Below are 12234 nucleotides of genomic sequence, written 5' to 3' on the forward strand. Positions count from 1 at the left end.
AGGTTCATAGGTCATTGTACATAGTGGATAAGGGCAAGTACTTAAGAAATAGAGATGAAAGGGGAGCACCTTTTTTTTTTTTTTTTAAATAAGGGTGCTTATTCAAGAAAGACCTTTGAGTGGCCTGTTGGAATGTAGGGTGGGAATATGAGAAAGTGGCAATGGGTTTTGGACTGAAAGGAAGAAGAGTTGATAGGCGATTATGGGAACTTCGAGCTGGGGTAGGAGGAATTTAGGGAAGGGCGACCACGTTCTTTAAACTTAGGGACTGGATTGATTCAGGAGTTTATTGGACACTTATTTATCAGTTCCTTTGGGTACTCTTGCTTGCTGACTTCTGCATACACTCTAAGGCAAACAGGCCCGAGCATTTGTGCTTGGTGGGGCTCTGGGGAGCGTGGGAAAGGGAACTGAAGCAAAAGGCTCAGCCTAGGCTAGTCCCCACATGTCTTCCCCACACAACTTTTGCATTGGTTTCTCAATGTCTTTGTGGGCATGCTGGGACTGGGCTTTGAGGTTTCTGCCTTAGGGGTGGGAAGGGAGGGGGAAGGGCATTCCAACAGCAGTTTTTTTCTTTTTCCCCAATTTGGTTGCTGGAAACAGGGTAAATGGATTTTTATACATATTATAACCTGTTCCTGGTTATATATGGAAATACAAGTAGAGGAGCTCTCACTTGACAGTAGAATCCAGGTTTTAATGAAAACGACATCCAAGGCCTAGGTATCTGAACACAACAAGGTCTAAAGGGCACTTGTCACATTAAGCAATTCCAAGTCATATTTTAAATTACTTCCTTTCATTCCTAATATTGCCCCTTGCTCTTCTGGTTTTTATGTATTGGGTATATTTTATTTTCCTCTCATTCCCATTTTTCCTTCAAATATTTCTGCAGCTCTCTCCTTCTGCTTCCTCCTTGCTGTGGTGGCTGGGATGCTTCTTCCATGATTTTTTGAATCTAGACTGGGCTGTTCTCTGTGTTAAACCAATCAGTTGCGACCTTCTCTTAACAGGTGTGTATGGAAATATGTTTATTAAGAATGAAAAATCTTACTTTTTAAGAAATATGTATTTTTATTCCTTTCATGTCATAGCAGAAAAAAATCTTTTTAAATACCTTTTTTCTTTATGGGTTGGTGAGAGGGTGGGAATTGGGGAGAATATTTATTTCAAAACCTGTCTTTCAACATTGTATATTTTGGACTGGCATAAAGTCTTTCATAGCTATAAGAGAGAAAAAAACCCATTGAGTCCAACAGAGTATCACTAATGCCTGTAAAACCTCCTGTTTATATAATGGTATGGAGAACTCTTCATTTTTATATAACTATCTTTTATTGTATAGATAGCACACATAGACCCTCTAGATACTTGGATATTTATCCTGAGTTAGAACAAATAAAAGGGTAAAAAGATAGTCTATTTAAAACAAGAGCGTCCAATCTTTTGGCTTCCCTGGGCTACAGTGGAAGAAGAATTGTGTTGGGCCATACATAATGTACGCTAAGGATAGCCAATGAGCTAAAAAAGAATTGCAAAAAAAAAAAAAAATCTCATAATGTTTCAAGAAAGTTTACAAATTTGTGTTGGGCCGCATTCAAAGCTGTCCTGGGCTGCATGCGTCCCGCGGGCCAAGGGTTGGACAAGCTTGAGTTAGAGGTTTCTGCAGGATTACAGAGATGTGGGAACTTCCAGCCATTGACGTGTGGAGGTTAGGATATGAACTACTGTGAGGTGCACTTTCAGAGGTTGAGGCTAATACTCCTTTTCCTACTTCCCAAGGAGGTGAAGTTTCCTGAAGACAGTGCTTTTTTACACGTAGAGTTTTTTGTGGTTCTGTTACTCTGTTGTCTCCATTAGTCAAGGAACACGTTTTGCCATCAATATAATATTTAACAAACTATAGTAGTATAGTTTGGAAAGTAGAAACGCCCTTTTATGAATGTATTATTATATTTTTGGAGGCAGAGCCTCACTCTGTTGTCCAGCCTGGAGTGCAGCGGTGCCATCTCGGCTCACTACACCCTCCGTCTCCTGGGTTCACGCAATTCTCATGCCTCGGCTGGGATTACAGGTGCCTACCACCATGCCTGGCTAATTTTTGTGTTTTTAGTAGAGATAAGGTTTCCCCATGTTGGCCAGGCTGGTCTTGACCAACTGAACCTGACCTCAAGTGATCCACCCACCTCGGCCTCGTAAAGTGCTGGGATTACAGGTGTGAGCCACCTACTTTCATTTCTTTCTTTTTTTTTTTTTTTTTGAGACGGAGTCTTGCACTGTCGCCCCAGCTGGAGTGCAATGGCGCGATCTTGGCTCACTGCAACCTCCGCCTCCCTGATTTGCGCTATTCTCCTGCCTCAGCCTCCCGAGTTGCTGGGATTATAGGAGTACGCCACCACACCCGGCTAATTTTGTGTGTGTGTGTGTTGTTTTTTTGTTTTGTTTTTTTTTTTGAGACGGAGTCTTGCACTGTCGCCTAGGCTGGAGTGCAATAGCGCGATCTTGGCTCACTGTAAGCTCCACCTCCCGCGTTCACGCCATTCTCCTGTCTCAGCCTCCCGAGTAGCTGGAATTACAGGCTCCCGCCACCACGCCCGGCCTTTTTTTGTATTTTTTTAGTAGAGACAGGGTTTCACTATGTTGGCCAGACTGGTCTCGAACTTCTGACCTCGTGATCCGCCTGCCTCGGCCTCCCAAAGTGCTGGGATTACAGGTGTAAGCCACAGCGCCCGGCCTTTTCATTTCTTAATTGGCATTTAGTTTAGCATAGTAATTTTTTTTTTTTTAATTTGCTGCCACTTCAGCAGTTTTAGTGTTTAGATGTGGGAGAGGTTAAGTAAGATCTGTATTGCCCTATTATCTCTAAAAGTGGCTTGTCCCTGCAGAATAGTGAATGCTTGCCTGTACCATTGGAGTTACACATTTCATTGAGTTGATACCAGCAGATTTTTTTCAGGGAATCCAATCTCATAACTACAGCACCTCACCACATTCTCCCTCTCCTAACAGTGTAGAGACTTAGATTTAATTGCACCTTTCCTTTCAATAGTTATTTCTGGTGGGATGTTGAAGAAAGCGTAGTGGGCAAAGGATTCCGCTTGAACAGACACTGGTGATGGGCTCCCAGGCTTGGCGGTGGCTTGCTTTCTGCACTGCAGTAAAACCACGAGAGGGCATCTTTGGCTCTGGGATTAATAATTCATCTGTCTTCTCTGACCTGTGACCTTTTCTCTCCTTTCTCTTACCCTTTCCCGGTAGTGTGAAGTGAGGGGGTCTCTCTCCCTCCTTCTCCTTCCTCTGTGATTCACCTTCCTTTTTACCCTGCCCTGCGGCGGCTCCGCCCCTTACCTTCATGGACGACTCAGAGGTGGAGTCGACCGCCAGCATCTTGGCCTCTGTGAAGGAACAAGAGGCCCAGTTTGAGAAGCTGACCCGGGCGCTGGAGGAGGAACGGCGCCACGTCTCGGCGCAGCTGGAACGCGTCCGGGTCTCACCACAAGATGCCAACCCACTCATGGCCAACGGCACACTCACCCGCCGGCATCAGGTAACCCCCCTCTCCATCAGACGTGCAGGTAGGACTTTGGCGTGGTCACAGAGAGGCTATGATCCTTTTTGGGAAGCTACTCTCCTTTTGGTGATGGGCTGTCCAGTGCCCGTTCTTCCAGGGATTTTTTTCCAGGGGTGTTAAATGCTGATAAGAGACAAGGAATATTGCTGCTGGACTGAGCTGGGTGCAGTTACTATCTCTAGAAGCATCCATCTGACTTCCTGTTCTGCTGGAGTAGGTTTTTTGGGGTGGGCTACAATTCTAGTAATGGTAGATTAGTTTGCAGCTGTACTCAAGTTACTTTTCTTTTCTGATTTTTTTTTTCTTGGTATCAAAAAATCAGGAAAGTAAATGCCCACTTAATGGTTGGGCATCTTGTGCTCTCAGCCCTAGTTCAGTCTCCCTGAGGGAACAGTCTGTACCCAGGTGTGGCAGTATCCATAAATTGTGTACTCCTGCTCCATATTGTCCTTGTGTGCTCTTTTTGTTGGCTGTGTAAATCATGTGTTGGAGGAAGGGGTCATTGTTAATTCTGTTGGTTAGAGTTGGAGAGGGAGCATCATGCTGCTGTTTAACCCAAATAACCACAGGAGCCAGTGGTCTCTGGGTTGGCTGACTCTGTGATGTGACTTGGGAGAGTTGGTGTTAGAAATGAGAAGTATCTTGTGTTTCCTCTGGTTTTTCTAGTCTGACTTTGCTGTGATGTAATCTGTCTGAGGTTTTGTCTGTCTTCCTCTGTGTGTGTGTGTGTGTGTGTGTGTGTGTGTGTGTGCGCACGCGCACTCGCGCATGTGTGTGTGTGGTAGACATTGCCTGATAGATTGCATCTTACGAGAGATCTCTGAGTGGGAACCAGAACAGTGCTCATGCCCTGATAGTCCTTTTCATTGACTAATTTTTATTTATTTATTTAAATAGGAGTGTAGTGGTGCAATCTTGGCTCACTGCAACATTCGCCTCCCGGGTTCAAGCAATTCTCCTGCCTCAGCCTCCTGAGTAGCTGGGACTACAGGCGTGTGCCACCACACCCAGCCAATTTTTGTAGTTTTAGTAGAAATGGGGTTTCACCATGTTGGCCAGGATGGTCTCGATCTCTTGACCTCGTGATCCACCTGCCTCGACCTCCCAAAGTGCTGGGATTACAGGCGTGAGCTACCGCACCCGGCTGAGTAATTTTTTTTTTTTTTTTTAAGATAGAGAAAGTCCCTCATACTGAGGAGCCTTGCAGTTGAGAGAGAACAGAATTCCAGTTGGAGGATCAAGGAATTTGAGGGAGGCAGCATGCTTGCAGTGTTCCTAGGATTTTTACAGGAACTACAATAGAAAGTTAGGGATGAAATTATATTGAAAGGGGAAAGCTGGACTGCTCAGGTTTGGAGGTCATGGGGAATTCCAGGATTCAGTATGCGGTTGCTCTCTTATTTTTAACTTCTGCTTAGCAGTAAAACCACACCCTTCCTTCTTCCTGAAAGTAATGTTTAACTTCCTCTCCCTGCAGCATTACACTCTATGTAATGGGAGTGGGGTGGAGGAAGAGTCTCCCAAGGTGGTTGGATCTCACTATTCTACTGGAAGAGGAGCAGGCAAATACATTTTTATGTGGTATAATGTCATTAGATTATTTCCTGCTGCTTAAGACAGAGCAACTTCTGGATGACATTTTGGAATGTATTCTGTGGCTCTAATAATTGTTGGTAAAGATATTGAGCCTTCTGTTTTCTTGAGGGGAGTTGGGGTGCTTGTTTTTGTACTTGGAAAGGGAGACTCGTATCTCTTGCTTTTTTCTTTAATTAAATTTCTATTTTTTACATTAGGACATGATAGCCATCTTGCTTCTTTCTTTAAAAAGCTGCCGGGAATGGGAGTTTCCAGTGGTAGTACTGCATGAAGATTCATGAGACTATAAAGCTCTTTGGAAACCCCCCAACTTAGCCCTTCCAACTTTCCTTACATTTTTATGGCTTTCCAAAAAGGTTGCATGTAAGGGAAATTATCTAGGTCTGTGCTGTTTATTCAGCAAATAGTTTTTGAGCACCTGTTATGTGCCAGGCACTGTTCAAGGCACTAGACTAAACTAAACTTATCCCAAAAAACCCTCTGCCCTCGTGGAGTTTACGTTCTTATGTTCCAGAGACCCTGTCTGCCAGAGTTCCAGGCCTGATTTTCAATTTTGAGGAAAGTGCTAAGACTAAAGAGTGAACGGTTCTTTTATGAGTACTGACACAAGGCCTCCAGGCCACACATATCTTCTTGAAAGCCCTTTTCCTGTTTGAAAAAAAGATCATTTGTATTTGATAGAGCAAAAGAAGGCCACAAAATGAATTGTCTTCTTGTGGGCTGTGTTTCAGAACGGCCGGTTTGTGGGCGATGCTGACCTTGAAAGACAGAAATTTTCAGATTTGAAACTCAACGGACCCCAGGTAATTCTTTGGCTCAAGACCTGGGTTGCTTCATTCATATTTTCTTATTTCCCCAGCCTATAAGAGCATATTTGTGTCTTGTAAGGTGCCTGGCACATTGTACATACTCGTCAATTGGTTTCTTTTATTTACGAAAACAAAGAAGTGGAGCTCCAAAGTATATATGCAGTTTTGTTTTGGAATGAATTTTAATGACCATTGATCTTTATGACTATTCCTCCTCCCCACTGCCACCCCATTTGATCCCTAAGTACTGAGTTTCTTTTCTAGAGACAGTAGGCTTCTACTTTGCAGCAAAAAACCCTACCTAAAATCTGGCTGGTCTTGAGCCTTTTAGACGGTATCTGAAGAGTAACATAAAGCCAGTCAAAAGATGGCTCTTACTGGGATTTTCAGGTTTGTCTTAAAAGTTCTTTATTTTTGGCCAGGCATGGTGGCTCATGCCTGTAATCCCAGCACTTTGGGAGGCTGAGGTGGGCAGATCACCTCAGGTCGGGAGTTGGAGACCAGCCTGACCAACATGGAGAAACCCCGTCTCTACTGAAAATACAAAATTAGTCAGGCGTGGTGGCACATGCCTGTAATCCCAGCTACTCGGGAGGCTGAGGCAGGAGAATTGCTTGAACCCAGGTGGCGGAGATTGTGGTGAGCTGAGATCATGCCATTGTACTCTAGCCTGGGCAACAAGAGCAAAACTCTGTCTCAAAAAAAAAAAAAAAAAGTTCTTTATTTTAGACTGGGCACGGTGTCTCATGCCTGTAATCTAACACTTTGGGAGGCCAAGGCAGAGCAAAACTCCGTCTCAAAAAAAAAAAAAAAAACAAAGTTCTTTATTTTGGCCAGGCGTGGTTTGCTCATTCCTGTAATTCCAGCACTTTGGGAGGCTGAGGCTGGAGGATTGCTTGAGCCCAGGAGTTCAAGACCAGCCTGGGCAACATAGACCCTGTCTCTACAAAAAAAATAAAATTAGCCAGGCATGGTGGCGTGAGCCTGTAGTTCTAGCTACTCAGGAGGCTGAAATGGCAAGATTGCTTGAGCCTGGGAGGTTGGGACTCCAGTGAGCTATGATCATGCCACTGCACTCTAGCTTGGGTGATAGAGTGAGACCCTATCTCAAGTAAATAAATAAAAGTTATTTATTTATTGGGTGAGCTGCTCTTTTGAGGGATCACTCAGATATAGATGAAACTGCAGTTAACACAGTTCATGTTCACTTAGATGACCACAGCTGGGAAGTTAAATCTACTGTCTGTCACTTGGATGTTGATGTGGCTATAGTTAGTTCATGTTTGTTAAATGACTACAACTGGGAAATTATGTCTACTGTCCTTTTGTACAAGTTCAAAAGATGACAGCCACCCATCTAAAAATCCTGAGGCCTATAGAAGATGCATGAGGAGTCCCTGTCTCCAGGGTTACCACTTATGCTTCTTATTAGGATGGCTTGTTATACATAGCACTTAATAGTAGTTTCTTCTCTTTTCTCTTTTGCATATAGGATCACAGTCACCTTCTATATAGCACCATCCCCAGGATGCAGGAGCCGGGGCAGATCGTGGAGACCTACACGGAGGAGGATCCTGAGGGAGCCATGTCTGTAGTCTCTGTGGAGACCTCAGATGATGGGACCACTCGGCGCACAGAGACCACGGTAAACTAAGACGTGTGTAAGATCTGGAAGTGATAAGAGGTCTTTTCTTCTCTATTAGGGGAGGGGTTAAGCCCTTCATTAAGATGGAGGACTGATATGCCATTATTGATCTGATTGCATGAAGTGATCTCTGGCCAGATAGAAAGGATGAAGAGATGGGAAAATGTTATGGGATAGGGAAGACAGAAGGTATATCAAGGTCTATAGTAGCTTCCCTTATAAGCATAGTTACTGTCAGGGCAATTTTCCTGCTTGGGGACTTCCTATAGGATGGAAAGAAAGATAGATGGTAGGCCTTAAGGCATTTCTAGGTAAAGTGACCTAGGGATATAAAGGTTTGTTTCTTTTGGAGTGGTATAGAATTTAATTGTTCATGTCTGGGCGCGGTGGGTCACGCTTGTAATCCCAGCCCTGTGGGAGGCTGAGGTGGGCGGATCACGAGGTCAGGAGTTTGAGACCAGTCTGGGCAACATAGTGAAACCCCGTCTCTACTAAAAATACAAAAAATTAGCCAGGTGTGGTGGTGTGTGCCTGTAATACCAGCTACTCGGGAGGCTGAGGCAGGAGAATTGCGTGAACCTGGGAGGCAGAGGTTGCAGGTGAGCCGAGATCACGCCATTGCACTCCAGCCAAGGCAACAGTGCAAGACTCCATCTCAAAAAAAAAAAAAAAGAATTTAATTGCTCACTTCCTTAATTAGTTTTTCTTTTTCTTGTTTCCTACTTGCAGGTCAAGAAAGTAGTGAAGACTGTGACAACACGGACAGTACAGCCAGTCACTATGGGACCAGACGGGTTGCCTGTGGATGCTTCATCAGTTTCTAACAACTATATCCAGACTTTGGGTCGTGATTTCCGCAAGAATGGCAATGGGGGACCTGGTCCCTATGTGGGGCAAGCTGGCACTGCTACCCTTCCTAGGAACTTCCACTACCCTCCTGATGGTTATAGTCGCCACTATGAAGATGGTTATCCAGGTGGCAGTGATAACTATGGCAGTCTGTCCCGGGTGACCCGCATTGAGGAGCGGTATAGGCCCAGCATGGAAGGCTACCGGGCACCTAGTAGACAGGATGTGTATGGGCCCCAACCCCAGGTTCGGGTAGGTGGGAGCAGCGTGGATCTGCATCGCTTTCATCCAGAGCCTTATGGGCTAGAGGATGACCAGCGTAGTATGGGCTATGATGACCTGGATTATGGTATGATGTCTGATTATGGCACTGCCCGTCGGACTGGGACACCCTCTGACCCTCGTCGGCGCCTCAGGTAGGCAAGAATAGGGGAAGAGAAAAGGGTCTTTCCAAGACCAGGGACAAGGGGTAGCTTTTCCTTCAACTTCTAGGAGCTTTTTGGGATCAGAGATACTCGTGGCCTCCTCCCCTCTGCTTTTTTTTGGGGTGAAAAGCTACCCTGTTTTTCCCTTTTCTGACTTGGCTTAGTATTGACTTGCTATATATATATAATACAAATATATATATAATTTTTTAAATGAAAATAATATAATTTTATTTTTTATTTTTTTGAGACAGAGTCTTGCTCTTTCACCCATGCTGGAGTACAGGGGTGCCATCTTGGCTCACTGCCACCTCCGCCTCCCGGGTTCAAGTGATTCTCGTGCCTCAGCCTCCCTAGTAGCTGGGACTACAGGCAAGCACCATCACGCCTGGCTAATTTTTATATTTTTAGTAGAGATGGGGTTTCACCATGTTGGCCAGGCTGGTCTCAAACTCCCGACCTCTGGTGATCCACCCGCCTTGGCCTCCAAAAGCGCTGGGATTACAGGCGTGAGCCACCGCGCCTGGCCCACAAATTGTTTTCTATAATTTGAATATATGGGCCAGGCGCGGTGGCTCACGCCTGTAATCCCAGCGCTTTTGGAGACTGAGGTGGGTGGATCACCTGAGGTCCGGAGTTCAAGACCAGCCTGACCAACATGGAGAAACCCCGCCTCTACTAAAAATACAAAATTAGCTGGGCGTAGTGGTGCATGCCTGTAATCTCAGCTACTCGGGAGGCTGAGGCAGGAGAATCATATGAACCCGGGAGGCAGAGGTTGTGGTGAGCCAAGATCATGCCATTGCACTCCAGCCTGGGCAACAAGAGCGAAACTCCACCTCAAAAAAAAAAAGAAAAAGAAAAAAAAGAAAACAACTTGTGATTGTTATTAGTCTGTGTCCTGAAGAGTGAACTTTGCTTCTGCTTCTATGCTGAAGTTTTTGCTGTTTCTGGCTAAGATGTGACCCCCTTTTGGTGTGTTAGGCAGAGGATTCTGATGTCTGGGGCCATGGAATTCTTGCTCACTTCTTCCTGGGAATTTCTTTAGCTTCTGATTTGGTATTAAGAACAGAGTTGGTTGGGCACGGTGTCTCACGCTTGTAATCCCAGCACTTTGGGAGGCCGAGTTGGGCGGATCACGAGGTCAGGAGATCGAGATCATCCTGGCTTAACACAGTGAAACCCTGTCTCTACTAAAAATACAAAAATTAGCCGGGTGTGGTGGCTCGTGCCTGTAGTCTCAGCTACTCAGGAGGCTGAGGCAGGAGAATCACTTGAACCCGGGTGGCAGAGGCTGTAGTGAGCCGAGATCCTGCCACTGCACTCCAGCCTGGGTGACGTAGTGAGACTGTCTCAAAAAAAAAAAAAAAAGCCAAAAAAACCCCAAAACAAAACAGAGTTGAGGGTTTTAGGAATTCAGAACCAAAAGAGACAGTTGAGGACGTGTATAAGAACTTTCTTGTGTTTTTAATCCCAAAGTTAAAAACAAACTTTGACCTCACAAGGGCCTTGACATTCTGTGCTTAGGGTCTTATTATTTGATTGTAAAGTGAAATTGTGGTGGCATCCTTGGGTGGGGGTCAGGGGTTACATTAGCAACACTCTGAAAGGTCACTAAGCACCTGCCTACTCTGACTTTACTACTTGTTCCTGGAGATTCTTTGGTGATGTGAAAAAAGGAGTGATTGATGTTTGGACTGGTATATGGTTTGCCTTGTTGCCTTGAGAGAATGCTTTAGAATGGGGTCGACAGACCCCTGAAAAGGACCACGTAGAACTATTTTAGGCTTTGCAGGCCGTGTATCATCTTTGTCATATGTTGTTCTTTTTTTCAAACAATCTTTTAAAAATAGCATTATGGGGGTGTACAAAAACAGGTTTGGCCCATGGGCTGCCAATGCTGCTTCAGAATAAATTAGAAACAGTGTTTTCCAGGTAAAGAGAAATGATAAGAAACAAGGGATGATTTACGGTTGTCTTGATGTTAAGGATATCCTAGCAGCTGTTGCTGAATTTCTCTATATGGGGTCATGACCTTTTAAAGCAAATGCCTTGGTGCTTATTTTCCTCATATATTAGGTAGCTTTGGTTAAGAGTGAACAGGGCTGGGCCCAGGGGTAGAGGCCCCATTATCTAAGATTGAGTCACTCACCTTTCAGGTGTCTTGGATAGCTAATCCAGCTCCCATGTGACTCATTTTTATTCCTACAGGAGCACCAGACCTCGGCTGGTGCAACCTAGAGCAGTGGTAGATAACAGCCTTCATTGAAGCAGTCTGTCCAGGGTGTTGGCTCTACTGCAAGTCTGCTTTTTCTGACTTCCTCATTAGTAAAGAGTGATTGGACCCAGATGGGTGTGGGTGGCCAGGTCATTCTCTGCCGTCCCTAGTTGTGCTAGTTCACATAGAGTTTTGGGCCTGGTTCTTGGGTTTGTTCCAGGGTAGCACTGGACTTGGAAACCTGCTTGACTAGCAAGCATATTTGCTGCTTCCTGTTCCAGGCTAGAAGAGTAATACAAGGTCAAACTTAAACAGTGAGGCAGTGATTAGTGGAAAAAGCACTGAACCCTGAGACCTTGGTTCTAGTTGTGCCTTTGCCACTAGCTAAGTAGCCTCAAGCAAGTCATTTGGTCTTCCCAGGCACAGCTTTGTTTCTTGTAAAACAAAGGAAAGAATGTCCAATCCACTGCCTTTGTGTAGAAAAGGATATAAGATAGAGTTATCTGGAAATTTTGGTTATGGTAATTGTTCTTATAATTTTGTATATTAATAATAGAGGTTAAACATGTTCAATACGGAGCCTGAAAAACCCAGAAAAGCATTACCACCTATTGATAAAGAACCACTGTTAACATTTTGGTGCATATCCTTTGAGTTTTTTTAATTATACATGTAACTATATCCTATTTTCCCTCTACTAAAATGGAATCTTAACATACTGCTCAATAGCCTACTTTTAAGCTATCTAAGCTATTCATTTTGTTTCCCTGTGTTTTTTTTTTTTGAGATGGAGTCTTGCTCTGTCACCCAGGCTGGAGAGCAGTGGTGCGATCTGGTATTATACCCAGGAGGCTTTTTGTTCCATGGTATTTTATAATGTTAGTAAATACTTTTCCTTAATTTTATAGTAAGCAGAAAATTTTTATGGTTGGGGTGGATGCAAAAGTGATGCATAATAGTTTAGAAGACAACCAATTTTGTTTTACCAGCTGTTTGGGCATTTTTAGTACCCCCTTCTTGATTTGAAGGGTTTAATCTTGACCTTTTTTTTTTTTTTCTTCGAAATAGAGTCTCGCTCTGTCACTTAGGCTGGAGTGCAGTGGCACAATCTCAGTTCACTG

The 12234-nt window shown here is 44.4% G+C and overlaps 1 protein-coding gene across 50 annotated transcripts in view; it reads left to right on the top strand.

The window, feature by feature from the left end:
• Positions 1–12234, top strand: part of CTNND1 (catenin delta 1) — a 65673-nt gene that overhangs the window by 35002 nt on the left and 18437 nt on the right. For 15 of the 50 annotated variants that reach the window (XM_054662280.2, XM_054662281.2, XM_016920913.4 and 12 more), the window contains exons 2-6: positions 896–1013; positions 3259–3547; positions 5899–5970; positions 7469–7621; positions 8351–8886. In XM_054662280.2, the coding sequence (XP_054518255.2) occupies positions 3353–3547; positions 5899–5970; positions 7469–7621; positions 8351–8886 (956 nt within the window). In that variant the 5' untranslated portion in view covers positions 896–1013; positions 3259–3352. The remainder of the gene's footprint in view (positions 1–895; positions 1014–3258; positions 3548–5898; positions 5971–7468; positions 7622–8350; positions 8887–12234) is intronic. The other 35 variants (XM_009440436.5, XM_063784043.1, XM_063784046.1 and 32 more) reach the window with 9 other exon arrangements.

The sequence above is a fragment of the Pan troglodytes genome, chromosome 9 (genome assembly GCF_028858775.2).
Source record: "Pan troglodytes isolate AG18354 chromosome 9, NHGRI_mPanTro3-v2.0_pri, whole genome shotgun sequence".
Taxonomy (NCBI): domain Eukaryota; kingdom Metazoa; phylum Chordata; class Mammalia; order Primates; family Hominidae; genus Pan; species Pan troglodytes.